General features: G+C 38.4%; 1 protein-coding gene across 1 annotated transcript in view; it reads left to right on the top strand.

Moving 5' to 3' along the window:
- Positions 1-2,188: 2,188 nt before the first annotated feature.
- Positions 2,189-18,290, top strand: part of LAMA1 (laminin, alpha 1) — a gene marked incomplete at its 3' end in the record, with an annotated part of 57,323 nt that continues 41,221 nt past the window's right edge. Inside the window, exons 1-5 of the mRNA XM_010188379.1 lie at positions 2,189-2,356; positions 2,706-2,818; positions 12,091-12,333; positions 15,284-15,463; positions 17,807-17,896. Of these exons, the coding sequence (XP_010186681.1) occupies positions 2,266-2,356; positions 2,706-2,818; positions 12,091-12,333; positions 15,284-15,463; positions 17,807-17,896 (717 nt within the window). The remainder of the gene's footprint in view (positions 2,357-2,705; positions 2,819-12,090; positions 12,334-15,283; positions 15,464-17,806; positions 17,897-18,290) is intronic.

The following is an 18,290-nucleotide window of genomic DNA, read 5'->3' as shown; positions in this document are numbered from 1 at the left end:
GTCTACTGTGTAATGTGAGTGAAGGTAATGAATGACCTGGGGAGTAATGGATAGCTTTTGAAGACTGGCTGATAAACCCCTGTGTGGACAGTAATGAATACTGAATAAGGAAGATTTTATGTCATTGGAGAGTATTGTAAAAACGGATAACGTCTTCTACCACTGAGCTTTCTTGTCCAGTGGGAAAATGGAGAGTTGCATTTCTGCTTTGCATTCAGCTTTAGGTCTGGAGCAACACTGCACTCATACTGCATGAGGTGAGAGAAGGCAGAAAGCATGTTACAGAAAAGCCTCACCAAAGTGGTCTATAGGATGTCTTCAGCGTCCTTGTCTGCATCAGATTTAGGTTTAATGAGAACAAAGCATATCACTCTGTCTGGATTTAGCTTAAATGAAGTCAGGATTCAAAAAAATAGAAAGCACCATCCCCCTCCTGTTAAGTTTTGGATATAGCACAAAGGAAAACACGGTTTGTTATTCATACTGTGGTGCAGAGGGTTAGGGTTTAGTCACATTTTCAGTAGCTGAAGTCAGGGTTTAAATAGCACTAAAACTTTTCTCCAAGCTTTTCAGGGTAATGCAATTGCTGGGCAGACAAAGACACTTTAAATTAAAAGAATATTTAACGTTGCCTTTATGAGATGGACAGCTAAGGAATGCAAAATATTAATATTACAGTCTTTTTTGATGTATGTTGTAGATTAATGAAGTAAAAGAATTCATATCATTTTACTAGTGAGAAAGGCATATATTTTCACAAATATGACTGAATTTCTTTTGTTTGTATATTTTCAGAATTCCTTGTAACAGAAGAAAAATGAGATTCTTAAACCTCTCTATCTCAACAGTAGCAATTCTCGTGGCACTGTTAAGACACCATACCAAGGCTCTAGCTTTGATTTAAGCCCATTATGTTTAATCTCTAAAGACAAGACTCCTTTTTTCCAAAATTGTTTCCTTTTTCAGAGTTTCTTCTGAGTGGAAAAGGAGTATCTCTGTTATACCATAACCATGCAAGAAATAAAAGCTTTTTAGCTCAGGAGGGAAGGCTGGAAACTGATAAACAACATTGCTGAGAAGCTGTGCTTAACTTTTTTCTGTTGCATGCAGTATTCTTTAAATTTTATCAGTAGTCTTCAAGACTGAGTAAAACTTTACTCCTTTTAGAAAATACTAGGGATTCCTGGTCTGGTAGCACTAATCTTGAAATGCTTAGTCTGTTGTTTCATTATTCCAGCTCACAAGAGAAACATTATTTGAAAGTATGGTAAAGCGTTTGTGTGAAGATTAATAAGTGGGAAGCAAAACATCCCTTAGACTTTACACAGGCTGCAGAAAAGCCCAGAGCAAAGATCTAAAGCACAGCCCTTAAAACTTGCAAGGCTGAAGCGTGTTGTTCATGGTTTACGTATTGCTGCCACGGAGAGCTCCAGTTAGATGCCATTTTCCACACCAGCCAAGTGCACGCTGTACAATTCCTCCTTGCTTCTGGTAGCAGGCGAGTTGTCCTCCTGGTTTTGATCATTTTACAACGTGAAGAGAAGGTTTAGTAGCTTGAAGAGTTAGTTTACCAGCTCCTGTGTTCCTCAGCAGTAAAGCATCCAAAGGTGGAGGGAAATAACAGAGTTATTGTGGTCAGGTTGTCATAAGGGCTGCCTGCAGTGTCTGTCAGGGCAGGGCCTGGCAGTCAGGGCCTGTCCCACCACTCCAGCCAGGAGAAGGGCAGTTGCAGGGGCACTGGGGCAGCCCCAGTGCTGGGCATCAGGCACCTCCCTGGGGATGGGCTGAGATCAGGTAGGGATGTAGGCTGGTGGGTGGGACCAGCTTGGCACTGGGGGGAGCTCTGTAGGGAGCTGGAGACTGTCCCTGCTGTGACATTGCTGAGGCAGGGGCTGGTGGCTTCGGGGGGCTGAGATGGCTTTGGGCAGGGTTGAGGGAGCCCTAGGCAGCAGGCAGGGACAGACAGGGCTGCAGTGCCTCTGGGCCATGATGATTAATGTGGTGGTGTTAGTGTGGTATGATAATACTTTCACAAAATAAATCGTTTTCATTGTATTTTCCTGTATCTCTGACTCTAGGCTAGAAGTTTGTCATGAAACCCTGTATGTTCAGAGACCTGTCTCATATTCATGTCTGTAATTTGCTTTCCTTACTATGTGGCTGATAATCATTACTTCTTTACAAGGCTTGTTCCCCGCCATTTTGAACCTGGCCAGCAACGCTCACATCTCCACCAACGCCACTTGCGGGGAGAAGGGACCAGAGATGTTCTGCAAACTGGTGGAGCATGTCCCAGGACGGCCCCTGCGCAACGCACAGTGCCGTGTCTGTGACCACCACAGTGCCAATCCCAAAGGCAAGTTTCATGTGATTTTGATTTGGTTTCATTGGTCTGTGTTGTTCTTTTTGACTGTTCTCCATGAATACAGAGTGCTTTGTGGTCTAATACTTTTTACTGTTAGTCTCTGTATTGCATGAGTGAAACTACCTTTGAGCCAAAAGGCTGACAGAAAGTGTGAGCACCTTAAATCACCATTAAGCACCACAGAGTCCAATGACAGCTTTTTTGTCTGGGGGCACATTTCAGCTTTTACTTCTTTATGACAAGAAGAAATTGTGTTCAGTGTGAAATAAATGTGCTGGGTCAGAGAAAATGTAGTGAGATGTATTTTCAAGAGATGTTTATTTTTTTTGCTTTAAAACAGAACAGCACCCAATTTCCAGTGCAATTGATGGTACCAATAACTGGTGGCAAAGTCCCAGCATTCAGAATGGGAGGCAATACCACTGGGTCACCATCACCTTGGATTTAAGGCAGGTGAGTAACATTTAGGTGAGTGTCATTTATTGTATGTAGGCTATAAGCTAATGCAATTGATTGCCGTTTTTCTGTGTTTAGATGATAGAATATTTCGCGGTTAGCCGTTTAAACATGGAAAGTTAAAGCTAATATGAAGTGATTTTAAACAGATGTGGTTTTCAATTATTGTTCTAGAACATCTTGGAGATTTAATTCCTATCAGACTGGTGTGGAAGTGACTATGTTTGTAAGCATATATGTCACAGGTTGTTTTAATGAATGGCACAGTTGTATATGTGTGGGTGAGAGTTGTTAACACAGGCATTCTTTCTGTCTTGGTAACCTTCCTCTGCCTGATCCTGCTGTCTTTATCCCAGCAGTTCTCTGATTCTGTTTTCCTCCACCTATAATTTCATGCAGGTTACTTGAGGTCTGAGATATTATTTTCAAGCAGCAAACGGTTATCAGTATATTGTCATAAGTGCATATTTTCTATGTGAGGATGCATCTGTTTGTGTTTATTAACTATAACTACCAGCCTGACACCTGATCATTGTCCAGTTTCTTAGTAAAAGGCTGAAAGATTTGGAGTAGGACATGATAGAAGCATTTGACATTTATTGTAAGAAAACAGAGCACGATATACTTCCAAATATGAATTTGTTAGATCCATGAATATTGTAACTCAGATACTGAGTTTCAGAGGAGGAGAGAAAGGTAAGTGACTGGAGGATTACCATATTCACATCAATCATCTCACGGTAGATTTCAAGTTAAACTCCTCTGTTGAAATATCTCTGTATTGTTGCATATTTCCATTAGATATATAAACCCATTAATGCAACATAATGGTCAGTTTGAAGTGTAAAATATTAGAAAGTTCAACTGCAGGATCTCCAGAACTCTGGAAACATAGACTTTCCTCAGTTGAGGGATATCCTTCGGGACTAGAAAGCAAAACACGCGTAAAATGGGGCAAAGTTGCTGAAAGAAAAGTTGATTTGCCACTTTCTGTGCTTCTCTTCTGACTGATTCTGATCACCATCTTGTTGGAATGAGCACTGGGAAATCTTCTATTGAACAGAGAAATGTTCTATATTAAATCTACTATGAACTTTTGCTCTCAGTTGTTCTGAAGAATTAGGGATTATATCTCTAAAATAGTGATTTCTAACCCTGGGGAGGCTGGAACTGTCTAAGCAGAAGTTGGTTCCTCTGTTTTGGTATTTTACAGCAACGCTTGGACAGATTCATCATTCATAGGCAGGAAGCTGCTAAAATGTACAGAGAATTTGCTAATTTATTAGTTTGTCTGTTAGACATGGAAGAATCAGAAGTTTCCTACCCTGCTCCATGAAAAGAAAATAATTTCTGAAGGAAATGTGTTTTTCTTGTCCTTTTCTTGTTGTTTTGCTTTGATCAGATCTATGTGTTAACCTATCTAAGCTGTTTGAAAATCATAGTTCAGGAGTCCATGATTAATATGGGAATGCTTCCAAACTCTGGAAGAAGCTTTGTTACTAAGAAATGCATACTTGAGGTGTACAGTTGGTAACAAGCTTTTGCAAGATCTCTAGACCCTGCTTGAAAGTTATTTTAAAGTTTAAAATGGGCGTTTGATGTTTTAAAATGAAACATAGGTTAAACAAGTGCTTAGTTTACTCTTTAATTAGAAAGCAGAACTGTTAGGAAAATAGTCACAGGGTATCTTTTGTCAGTGACAGAAGGTTTGGGTAGGACTTCCTTGTTGTTTGAAGAGTTGGCTTTGTGTTTGGTTTGTAAATGGACAAACAGGAAGGAAAAACGAAGGAGGAGGGAATGCTTTAGGTTTTATCCCCCTAGCACACTTTCACTTTGGAAACAGACCAGCTGAGCTCTCTCTAAATCTTTTATTCTCCAGCCTTAGTGCTGTTGATATTTCACCAAATACATATCTTTCCTCTCCTGACCCATGCTCAGTTTCACTAATTTAATTTGAAAAGTTTCCCCCAAGGGGCCTTTATTCTGTGTTTTCCTTGGAGAATTTGAGAGAGAGAAGGCATCTGGGGCTATGCAAACTGAATGTAAATTACTGCTCCGTGAGAAAGGATTTGGTTAAAAGAGATCACTTGAAGTCAATGAGTTACTAGAACTGACTTTAAGCGAGTCAGCACAAGTAAAGAGTAACAAAGAAAAGTGTATGAAAGATCTTAGTGATTTTAGTAACTGTTTAGTTCATAAATTTGCATGAGAATTTGCATGAGAATGAGTTAAAATACTCTTCTAGGACCTTTAAAAGTATTCCTGAAAGTTAGTACCTGTAACTATGTGTGTTGCAGTATATCTTTAGCATTGGTACTTCTTGTTATGTTTCAAGCTTCTTGCACTAAATCTGTCAAGTAGCATATTAAAGGAAATATGTCCTTTAACTTTCCTTGCCAGAATATAGAATATGTTCACACCTTTTTGTGATGAGAAGAATGACCATCTGGTCATTATTTATGTTTTTTTGAGCATTTATCTGAAGTTCTAGTGGTAAGAGGAATGGATTGTTTCTTGGGATTGTTACCAATGCATGGTTTAGGGATGTAATCCATCAGTCAGGTTGGTGAGTGCTGGAACATTGCCTTGGCTGGCAAATATGGGGAAGGTTCTCTTAGCTGGTAAAAACCATTTACCACTCTGATTCACTCTAAGTGAAGTTCTGTCCACAGGCTGTGTCCTGTGTTCTGTATTCGGCTGTATTCATCTCTTGGCTCAATGTTGAAGGGAGCAGAGGATATTCTTTCAGCTGATATTCCACCTTGCACTTAGTTTACTCTAAAAACAGCTGGCCTGAAGAGCATTTTGATAGGATCTTGTTAAGAAAAGAGGACTGGCTAATAAAATCAGTATAAAAATTGCTGTTTTTTTTTTTCTCCTTTGCAGTCTCTGTGCTGTTTATAACTACTGCTAAGCATTTTGTAAGGGTAGCCAGTGGGTACATCATGATTTTTTAGCTCATTTGAATCATGACAACTAGGTACATGTATTCTGGTGTGCCTTTCAGTCTTTCCAGGACCCAGGTATATGATAGTCTTTTCTTCACATTCTACCCTTCTTTCCATGACAAAGATCCAGAACTGAGGAAAGAGTAGTTTAGCAATGAGGTGTAGTATTGATGTACAAGATACCAAGAATTGATTTATAACCTTGTTCTTCCTATGCTGGCAGAGTTCTACAGAAACAAAATGTACACAGCAGCAGTTGTAGATAAAAACAACATTTTTGTCTGAGTTTGATTCCTCTGGACAGCTACTTTGTGAACTTTTAATGAATTAAAATAAATGGCAGCAGTGTGCTTGGGCCAGCTGTAAAATATTTCTCTGTCACACCATTAAAAGAATATTTTCTTCGGTTTTATTACCATGCTTCAGACTTTTAAAGCTATTTAAGAGTACTTTGGATTAGACATAGCAGAAAAGCAGATGTTTGTATATCACAAAGTTCTTGAATTGTAAAGCAAGACCAGTTGTTCTTGGATGACCCATAGTATGAACATGAGAAAACATCTCCACTTCTGATTAAGTCGTAGCTCATGAATATTTCATGAGTAGTGGATTACCACTCAAAGACTGATGTAATCTGTAGTTTCTGCTATTAGAAAGTAAAAAATAATGTAAATATTATAATATGATTTGTACAGAGCTTTTATCTTGTAATCAATTGGTAAGAAGAGATTTCTGTAAGGATAAATCCTTTCCTGATGTAAAAAGATATTATTCTGTTGACTTCGCTGGACTAATGCTAATTTATTGTACGTGGCCAGCTTCCTTAAAAGCCTTTGTGGCTTTGTAAAACTGATGAGGCAAGATTCAGAGTGCTGATCTGTACATTCGTACAATACACTTCTTGAGTGAAATGAGTTTTTATTCTGTTCCAAAACAATGGTTGCACATAATGAATCAAAAACTTAAAGAAAAGATAATTCAGAAGACTGGACATTGTACTGGGCTTAGTTTATTTTGCACTTTTAACATCACAAAGTTCTCAGAGTAAACTGTCGCAAGTAATTGCCAGCCTCACAGTCTCTAATAAGAGCCTGAAGCTATCTCTATCCCTTAAAAAGACATTTCTGTGAACAGTATAGGCTGATGGTCAGAATATCCCTTCATGTAGTCTTCTCTCATTGAGAGTTTGTACAGATTAATTTTAGACTTTTTGGACAGTAGAATGACATCTGAGAAAAAGAGGCTTTTCTGGTAACCATGTTTCTATGCGTTGTCAGCACTGAACAGAATGGATTTTCCAGTTTCACTTAAAGAGCGGAATAATGTTAGTTGTAGTAAACGGTTTTGCCACAGGACTTGTCATGCTATTTTGAAAAATATACTTAGCAGTTTTTTAAATTAACTTTCTGGACTCATCTTGAAGGAAAGATTTAGCTGAATCTATAAAAATAGGAGGAGGAACCTAGTGTGACCAGAATGTCAAGGGAGGTGATTCTCCCCTTATTGTCTGCTCTCATGAGACCCCACCTGGAGTACTGTGTTCAGCTCTGGGGCACCCAACATAAGAAGGACATGGAGCTGTTGAAGCAAGTCCAGAGGGGGGCCATGAAGATGATCAGAGGGACGGAGCACCTCTGCTGTGAAGACAAGCTGAGACAGTTGGGGCTGTTCAACCTGGAGAGGAGAAGGCTCCAGGAGGACTTTATAGCAGCTTTCCAGTACCTGAAAGGGTCCTACAGGAAAGCTGGCGAGGGACTTTTTACAAGGACAAAGGATAATGGTTTCATACTGAGAGAGGGTAGATTTATACTGGATATTAGGAAGAAATTCTTCACTGTGAGGGTGGTGAGACACTGGCACAGGTTGCCCAGGGAAGTTGTGGATGCCCCCTCCCTGGAAGTGTTCAAGGCCAGGTTGGACGGGGTTTTGGGCAACCTGGTCTAGTGGGAGGTGTCCCTGCCCATGGATGGCAGGGGGGTGACCTAGATGATCTTTAAGATTCCTTCTAACCCAAACCATTCTGAGATTCTATGATCCAGTCTGCCAAGAGCCTTGAATTCCTCCAAGCTTGTTCATTTTGCAGTCTTCTGCATGATAGGGTTTACATTATACCAGTATGATTTCAGTAAGGTATGCGACAGGACACTGAAAGTCATCCTGAAGTCCTAAAATCGTATCTTCCTTTCAGGTTTATTCAAGGTCAGGTAGAGTTTTGATTTGAATTGGGATGTAGATTTGAAGTAGCAGTTGATACCTCTGTTCTTAATGGGTTAAACATTTCTGAAATTAGAAAAAAAAATGTACAGACCCATCTTTCTCTTTAACTTTTCATTTTTGGAGCCTGGGGCTCAAATAGTCATAGATATGAAAAGAGAGAATCTTCCCTAATTGTTGTCTCTATTTATGTACATTGAAAAGTATAACTGGGAGTCTTTATCGAAAAAGACTACCAGAAAAACTGTGCTTGCCAGGGCCTGTATCTGTGCATTGTAGAGCACTGACCATGCCCTTTGAAATCGGAACTTTGGGCTAGCACCTGCTGTGTGGCCACTGCTGGCTGAGTTTACAATATTGAGCAAAAGAAATATGCAAAATACCCTGATGAATGGGGAGAAGGGCTCGTGTATAAATTGGTTTCAAGAATAATGCACTTGGTGTTGCTGGATCTGCATTCAGGGAAACAAGGTCATTAGAAAGGCTAAATAAAGCAGAAGTGACTTGTTACATTGGTGTTGCTGCTGTGATGAAGAGGTTCTTCAGTGCAAGTTCATTTGGCTGGTCTTTACAGTTGGAATTGAAATGCCTGTAAAATGACACTTTTAATCTATGACTGCTTGGGAATTGCTAACTTGCTTTGGCTTGCCCTTTTTAGCCTTGTAGCTCAATAAGAAAATGAGTTCTGGGAAAGCTATGCAGTCAAATTAAAAGTGCACAAATCATTAGCTCTTGCCACACAGCTCAAATTTATCACATGGCTGGTTGGTGGGCACTGACTGGGTGTAGAAAGTGGGAAGAAATGGTCTTTGGTGATGTTCAAACCTGAAGAATTTATGAAAGTAAAAATCTGTAAAGAAGTGCTCAGAGGGTGTTGGAAAATCAGCTTGCATTATTTGAACTTCCTGGTTCAGATCCGTTTTGAGATTGCAGAGGCTGTGCGCTATGAGGTCTGTGAAACCTGTACCTGCTGATACTCCTTAAGAAATCTTCATTTGCAAACACTGGGAACACCTTAATCCCTTCTTCCAGCTTCGTTCCCTTGCTTGGGAACAAAATCCCTGAGAATTATCCTGTGAATTTACCTATGAAGTATTTTCGGGTACATACGGGCTATGTGTGTAAATGGAAGTTGAGAGGATCCAGGGGAAAAAGGTGGCAGTGGTTTTCTACTCTGTGCATGCTTTAATGTTTATAGAACAATTCACTGGCTTTTGAATGCCTCTTTTGGGTTCATAGTGTCAAGTATCTTCCTTTCAGCTGTTGGTGAACTGTGGGCATACAGGAAAAATCAATCCCTAGATGTCTTGAGTACCAAACATGGTTGCTGTTTTTCTGGAAAAATGTTGACTTTAAAAGATTTAATGTATTGAATTTTGCATGAAATTTGTGCACAGTTGACGTGAAAATTTTTATCTTTAACTGGCTTTTCCCTTTACTCCCCTCTCACCAAGAAACTTGATATTTAAAATAAATTTAACTTGCATGCTCTTGTGAATATCTTTTATTTCTGCAGCAGTGGCTGCACTTAGTTTGAGATGAAGGATAGCTCATTGTTACTAGTTAAAACTGGATTTAAAACTAGCTACATCAGCTGCAGACTATAATGGGTCTTGAAAAATCTCAGTGTAATCAAAAGTAGATTATTTGCTGTTCAGTCAACTGTGAAATAAGTAGGGAAGTAGTTTAGTTGATGGCAGCAAGCAGAGAGGGAAATTAAATAAATAAAAGACATAGGAGTTTTTGAGGAAAGTTTTCTATTGTGGCATTGGAAAAAAAAATGGGGTTCCAATCTTTCATCTTTTATGCATTTGAGAGAGGTGACTGGCTTCAAAGGAACTTGGAAGGTGCATAGCAGTTCCCAAGCTCAGTCAATAAAACTTCCCTAGCTTTAATAGTTTGCTGCAGTTTCCTTCTGTGATGGAGAAAATGCCCATATAAATGCCTGTTGTCACATACAGCTGTCTTCAGTTTAGAGGTACTGAAATGATGATACCTCAGATTCTGCTTGTGCATATCTCAGTGAGAAACAGGTATATAATTAAACTACTGCTAACTGAATCAATGAAATCCAGGTTGTATGTGGGGAATACAGTTGCTTGATTTGGAGTCTGCCTGAATTCTGTTCTTTTCCCTTTAGAAGCAAGTATTTCAGCATATTTTTTTCAGTTGGAGTTTGTTGGCATGATGTAAGTTTTATGTAAGAAGGGGCTCTTCTCTTCATGGAAACTTGATTATAATTCTTGGTATTCACTAACTTTGATCAAATTTTAAGATTGTGCTAAGCAGCAGAGGATACACAGGCCTCAGGGAAGTTTTATTTCTGCAACTGTAAGGGTGTGACTAAGCAGTGAGCTGGCTTCTCTTTTTGTTTACTTTTGCTTGCATTGCTGAAATGTCATGTAAGACCATGGACAAAATGCTCAGTTTGTGTAAATTTTTGTAATTATTCAAACAACTGGAACTGTTCTGTTTGTATGTGCTTGATGTCTCAAAGGATAAAACTGGAGTGCCTGAAAGGAAAATCAAACTAAGTGAATATCTTATTTTAAGTTAAGACTAATTTTAATCAAAACTGAGATAATTTGACTTTTTTTGAAGTATTAAATCTAGTAAGTCAGAATTTGAAGATAAATATCACCATCTTTTTTTTCCTTCTCATGTCTGCAAAATATCCTAAGCAAAGGTCTGTTCACTTGAAGAATGCGTTGTTTCAAAAGTAGTTTCCTGGATTGCACGCTTAATGCAATTATTATATATCTCAGTCTGTTTATTTCCCCATTTGGCAATATCAAAATCTGCTTTTATGTGGCCTGTGCTATTCTTGCTGTAATTTGTATTGCTAAAGAAAAAAATCCCTAAAAAATAAAATTAAGTTTACAATGTCTGAAAGAACTGATTGTGGCCAAATTGGAGCTCAACACAGTATTAATACTGCACATGCAGACAGGAATTCTGATGATTATAGCAGCTGATGGGGCGGTCTGCTTAAGTGAGAATTCATACCTCTGAGATGGTTGAATAATATGGTGTTTTCTTTCATCTAAATGTGGCTTGATGCTATAGTGCATCTAAAACATTAAACTCCTATATAGAAGTCTTACCAATTTGGAAAGACAGCCTTTTTACATGAGGTGATGTAGTAGGTATTGGGTAAGGAAGAAGACAGTAGCTTTGCAATGAGTGCACTTTAGTGTTAGTGTCTAATGCTGTAGCTAGTTGGGGCCAGTGAAGGTTATCTAGCTGCCATGACAAGGTCATTTTAAAAGTGGTAGAAACTTAATTACTGCTCTGCCTACTCACAGAAGTGATGAATGGTGCTGTCCTGTGGATGGGGATTTCACTTTGGACCCAGGATGGTTAAAAAATACTCAGGATACCTATATGGCTTTGAGAGCACACATCTTAAAAGAGCTGCTATTCTTAAATGATGTTATCATGCTTATGTTTGTCACATTATCTTATTTGTCTCTGTGTGTTTTGAACAGTGTCTGTAAGTAGTCTTCCGCTTAAATAGCTTTAACACGGAATGAAAATGGAACGCACAGAGATTTTTAATATAGGGTGTATAAAGCTTATCAGAAATGCTATTACAGCGAGGATTAAACTCCCAGCTAAAATGTGAAACAAAGAGTTGTTTGGGCTGCAGCTGTTTTGCAAAAAAATCCCAACTACTTATTTCTTTGGACACTTCACTTCTTTGAAGACCTCAGTGGTTCAGAAAAGCAAAATAGCACATTTCTCATAGAAAGAAGGGTTATAGCTAATCCTGAAATGTACAGTGTAGATACAGATTTCAGCTATTACATTAGCACAGAACGATGCACTGAATATGTTTGGTCTTTTTTTTAGTCACGTAAACAAATATTTTGTTGTAATATTCTGAGTTTAGACAGAAAAAAAGATACATATTTCTGTTAGGAAAAGATTAGACTCGCCTTTTGTCAAAAGTTTGTGCAAAAATTTTATCCAGAGTCACCAAATTTTACCCTCTCCCCAGGCAAACCATATACTGCTTTTAAAATTGAACTTTAGCACCCAATTGGCCTCTAGTGCTTTTTTACAGCATAATGAAGTGTTAAAAATTTTCTTCTTGCATTTTTCTAGGTCTTTCAAGTTGCGTATGTCATCATTAAAGCTGCTAATGCTCCACGACCTGGAAACTGGATTTTGGAACGCTCCATAGATGGCACAGAGTTCAGACCATGGCAGTACTATGCAATTAGCGATACCGAATGTTTAACTCGTTATAATATTACGCCAAGAATAGGGCCACCAACTTACAAGAGAGATGATGAAGTGATCTGCACCTCCTATTATTCCAGACTGGTTCCCCTGGAACATGGAGAGGTATGTTTGCTTTTGCGCTTGCAGTTTGTAAGAACATGGAGTGATAGCAATTTGAAAACAGTTGGATTACAAAGTTCATTTCTCTCAGCACTACCAGATGATCTGTTTTTCTTCTTTACTGATACTATCTTTACAACGTGTACCAGTATAGCAAACTTTTAAATGTTGAGGTGAAATGTGTCTTTGGCTCTACGTATTCCCGTTACTAAACTCTTTGTTCTCTCTCACCACATAATTTGATGGTAGCTGTTAACTGTGAATTATTAGTTCCTTTGTCCTGAAAGACTATAACAGAGGCTCTATGTTTTGCCAGGTTTTTCATTTAATAAAGACAACCCCTGTGTTAGGAACACCTGGTTGTGTGAGATAAAGCTGCAAACACTGTTGAAGTGCTCAGCACAGCTGGAACTCCTAAACAAGCCTTGGCACTGTTTCAGGGATGCAGCATAATTAAAAGAGCTATGAGTTGTGCAGCCTCACTGTTGATTGTTCTTTCTTTTTTAACAAACTCTTTTCATGGTACTTCTGTAATTTATTACAGAGAGGCAGCCACATAATGAAATGATGCATTAAAAGCAGCAGTTATTGTATTGTGAATGCTATAATGTAAGACCGTGATAATAAATGCAGCATTATCCCATGGAGAATGCTAGTAAATCTTGGCTTAATAGAAGCCAATATATGTTTATTTATTGGATAAAAAAAGAATGGAGTGTATGCAGCTAAGGGCAAAATGTGTCAAACTTCTTGTTCACATAAAACTATGTTTCAGCAAGAAAAAAAAACAGTGAAATTCTGTAACATCAAGTCTCATTCACTTTAATCAAGTGTTTATTGCAGTGATGTAAACATATGCCCCACAGATCAGATGGAACAGATGAAGAAACTTAACCTATCCATCCACACAATTAACCAGAAAGCCCTTAGGATGACTCGGTCCGAACAGTGCCTCTTGTAATGCATGTCTGCTGTCCAATAGGCCATACAACTCCTGAATGCCAGAGATTCAGTTTAGTGACATTTTGTTCTTATTGATTTTTCCTGATGTACACAGAATTAATTGGGTGTTGTAGTCCAGAACATTGCTGCTTTTTTTTTTTTAGTTCCTGAGTGCAGTAACATAGAAAAACCCATAAGAACGTTAAAAAAGACAGAATTAAATTGCTGTGTACTACATAAAAGCTGTCATTCACGAAGGACAGACTGCTCCTTCATAGCTGGAATGGCGGACAGACAGGAGTATTTCCTGCACATAGTATTTAACAACCTGTATTATTAAATCTTTGCACCCTTTTGTAAATACAGATATTTACTGCTTTGTAATTGGTTCTGGCCAACTTACTGAATTTAAGTATGGGGCTATAGGAAGTCCTGCAGAGCAGCTGATCTCTACAAGCACCTGCCTTGTATGCAGCATTTGTGAGCATCCCAATATTCTGCAGTCAGCTTGTAATGCCCTGATGTGAAAGAACTGGTAGGGTAGAAGGACGACGTGCCTAAATGTGGATTTTGCTTAACAATAACATTTTTTGCCAAATTAGACATTTTGCCAGTTTGGCTGCTAGATTTTTGCACAGGTTTAGAGAGGTATAGCTGCTCTACTGTAAGCTCTGTTGTTTTCCTGATTTATACAGCTTGAAGGTCTGCTTCCAGAAATTTATGTAATGAAGTCAGGGCTTATGATTAATTCCAAGGCTTAAACGGCAGTTGTTTGGAATTGATCTTGAATTATGGAGGACAAGTAAGCCAAAAATATATAATACAAATATATCAGTGTATATAAGCTATATGTAAGCAATATATTAGCCAAATATAGCAGCCTGCATGTAGAATTATTGTTTTTCTTCCTTAGTGTCTTAGTATCTGGTATCAGAGAAAAGATTCCTCTGTTGTCTGTATAGAAATTACAGTGTATTGTTAAAGAATTATTACTGGTCAACCCAGTAGATAACTTCAGAGTTCAAATGTGAATAATGTTTCACATTTCATCACTTGAAGGCACTATTAATGAGTAGAGAGAGACTATTTATTACCAGAGAACTGGAGATTTAGGCAGGAAAGACTATGTAAAATGAAATTATATGTGTGTCACAGGAGGTAAGGCCAGTTGGTTGTAACAGGCTTTTTTGGATCTTTAAATTTCTGGATTTAGAACCCCCAATGCCATGCATCTTCCTCTCTTTGTTATGCAAATTGAAGGATTGCACTGATCCCAGCAAATTCCACATCTGTAGTTAAGGGTAAATAAGAGTAGGATGTGGTTCTCCATGCAAAAGTTGGGCTCATCTATAGTGAGTATTTATGTTTGTTTTGTTTTGTTTTGTTTTTGTGTTGGTTTTTTTTTCCAGTAGAAGTGGAGCAGTGATATTTGAATATTTGGCCAAAAATTCTGTCTTGTAATTTCCAGCAGAAAACATGACTTCAGAATGGATGTATCACAACCAGTCTGCCTAGAGAGAACAGGCTGAGATAGACTGGGCATGTTCAGTCTTCAGTTGCATAAAATATGGGTACAGGGAGGAATAATCTGTTCTGCATATCTGTGACAGGATGAGAGAGAGAAGTGGTCTGAAATTACAACAAGAAAAACATCTTTTAGAGATTAGGAGCATTTCTAATAATAAAGCCAGGTAGGTAGATCTGGAATAGATTGCCTTGGAGAATTGTAGAGTAACCACCAACAGTGGTGCCATCTCCATAGAAGTCCAGGAGACGAGACTCTGGTGAGCTTAAGAGTGGTGGCTTCAGAACTGCGTGAGTCAGGAAGCAGGAATGCTACCTGCAGGTAGAGAGTGGGGAAGAAAAGAAATTGCGTTTAGTTTAACATCTCACTGTCCTGAGTTGTTGGAAAACAACCTTAAATTCTGTGGTTTTAATTCTCACACAAATATGTTTGTTGTTGCAAATGGATTACATTTATGTTTATGATAAAGTTTGTCCTTTTTTCTAGATACACACGTCACTGATCAATGGTAGGCCTAGCGCGGACGATCCTTCACAAAAGCTTTTGGAGTTCACTTCTGCACGGTACATCCGCCTACGACTGCAGCGTATTAGAACCCTTAATGCTGACCTCATGACTCTCAGCCATAATGATCCTAAAGAACTAGACCCCATTGTTACCAGGAGGGTAAGCACATTGTTCATAAATGGTTTTCAATGGGAGAGCCTTTTCTGATCTGTTTGAGGAGGAAGTACTCAATCCTTGCCCTTGACAAAGAATTATTTGGATAGGTTGTTAAATAGCTCTTGCCTTCTCTTTGACATTATTGACAACAATACCTTGTCAGAAACACCTATGGAAAAATACTTTTTAGGGATTGTTTTTTATTTGTTTGCTTTTTATTTTATTTGTGAAACTGATTTATTCTGGCAACAGTGTTTATGATGCTTTATCAGCAAAGAAATAATATGGCTTGGCTGATGGAAATGCCACTTGAGCTTGCTCTTGATGCAACTGCAGTACCTTTTCTGGTGTGTCAGGGATTTCAGGACCTGCTGATCTGACTTATAAAAATAATCATTTTAAAACCTTGCCATTGTGAATTTTGATGTCTGATGAGAGTTTTCTTCATTTTTTGAGGTTATTGTAATGATTTTTTTTAAAGCCCATGAATTAATAATAATGCAAACCACTTGGATAGAATTCTGGAGGGCCTAAACTGATATTTACACATTTGATATTGTAACTTGAGAGACTGAGGAACCAAGCACTTAGTTGTGCCTTCTGGCCATAGGGAAATGGCCTGCACAGCCTGAGCAGGTGAGATGTTTCTGTGAATCAGGCGAGATGTTCTTGTGGTGCAGACTGATTGACATTTAGGTCTGTTGATAGTGTAATATGGAGTAATACACTCCAAAAAGAAAGGCTTGAGATGGAAGCATACAAATATACAGGTAGGAAGCAAGGGTGCTGAGGACAAGCATTCCCATTGCTTTTGTAACACACACAGGTGTGCAATCCAGGGCTTAGTACTATCCCACCTACCACTACTTAGTTCGGTTTTGCATGAAAATCTATACATCTTTGTCTTTACAAGATGTGGTTTTTATTGTGCAGGGTTTCCAAATCCTGATATCTCACCTTGTGTCTAACTGTGCAACCATCTGCAACCAAGGTGATCACTTCCACCTCTCTGGACTGTGTTTTTACTGTTTTTGGAAGACTTTGCAGTTGTTGATACCAATTGTGTTAGTTTCTTGTACATAGTCTTGTAAAAGGATTGATGCAGAACTTTTCTAAGTGTTCAACAGGACTTTTATTTTTGTATTCTGTTTATTTCTTTATTTCTGTCAGTAGTATTTGATTAGCATTAGTCTCTCCTTCAACTTCAAGCTGCACACAGCTGCTGTGTGCCATATGCTGTGAGTTTTAAGAAAACAAGACAAAGGAGATGAAGCAGAGAATGCGGTGATGAATACAGCTCTGCTTTTGTCCTCCTACTTTTCTCAGTCTGGACCTTCTTCTCTGTAATTAAGGACTTACTGTTCATGATAGGGCCCTGAATGATTATTGTAATTAAAGTCCGTAACATTAAAGAATACTAACATTCCGAGCATAATAAAAATTTTAAGAACATAAAAAATTAAGTATGAAATAAAAAGTTAAGTATAAAATCAAAGAAGTTTAGTTTGCTCTAGCTCCAAGGTCCTTCAAAGAAATAGCAGTCCAGGAGTTGGCATGTCTGACCACCCAGGGCCGCCTCCTCTTCCTGAACCAGATGACTGTAGGGTTGTTAGGTCTGAGAGTCTTGAACTCTTTCCTTAGAAGTATCCTCAAAAAGTGTTTCTCTTTCATTCCCCTGTAGTACGTACTTCCCAGGATATAAACAGGCCAACCGTGTTGATACTGCAGCTGTAACTAAACCCAGATGGTCATTTCCTGACTCTTCCTTGCCTTTAAAATTAAATCCTTTCCTTATGTATGTTGGGTTTGCTCACCATCTGGCAATATTAATGGAGTGTACTCTGCTGTATCACCAATTTTTAAGCTAAGAATTTGAATAGAATAATACACTCTCTACACACTAGTAGCAAAGAGCTGGTGCACAAAGTGAGAGGGCATAATTCCCATTTCAAGAAAGCATACTCGTACTCCCCAGACTGAAATGAAAATAGCAATTTGTTATGCTTCATGGCTTCTTATAGGGAGAAAAAGGAGTATTTTTACAAGTAGATTTTGGCTGAGATCACATTTGGTGGTCTTTTCTGAAGCTGAGGAATTGTGCATATTAATTGAAAATTGAAAGTCAGTTATTTTTTTTGTATCAGCAAGGAAGAACACAGGAAAAAATAGCACAAAGTGAAAGGTTTCCCTAAGTGGCAAAAATTAAAAGTTTCTTTTATATTCTTGACATATTTTGAGTCACAGAATAGTCAAATACTTCTGTTTTATTTTCCAGAGTAGCGGGGAAGATGTACATCCGTGTCAATGTCTTTTATTCATCCCTTTATCAACTCTTGTTTTTTGCAGTACTACTATTCAATAAAGGACATCTCTGTTGGTGGCATGTGTATATGTTACGGCCATGCTCGAAGTTGCCCTCTGGATGAAATCACAAAGGTATTCTTTAATCTCATTGATTTATTTTCACAAAACAGCTTTTCCAATTAAAAAAACCCAAAACAAAACAAAAGTACGTTGCCTAAGGCGAATGAGAAAGAGAAGGCTAAAAGAGATCTTACACTATAGTGCACACAAATTATTTGCTATGATTTTCTTCCTTTTCTGTGTAAGCACATCTGGGTCTCTGGTAATGTAACTTTCTCGAGGTTAACTTTTTCTTTGGCATTACGTTTAAACAGTTCAAGGGGCGCAACAAGAAATAGTCTCTCTTGCGACACAGGAGATTTGTCCATCTTGTTCTAGAAAGGCTGTTCCCCAATAGTTCGTGTAGTGTGGTTGAGCAGTCTAATGCTAATTGTGGGGTATCTGTGGGTCTTGATGTTTTTTTGGA

The sequence above is a fragment of the Mesitornis unicolor genome, unplaced genomic scaffold (genome assembly GCF_000695765.1).
Source record: "Mesitornis unicolor isolate BGI_N332 unplaced genomic scaffold, ASM69576v1 scaffold22837, whole genome shotgun sequence".
Taxonomy (NCBI): Eukaryota; Metazoa; Chordata; class Aves; order Mesitornithiformes; family Mesitornithidae; genus Mesitornis; species Mesitornis unicolor.
This window is presented reverse-complemented; position numbering and strand designations above follow the sequence as displayed.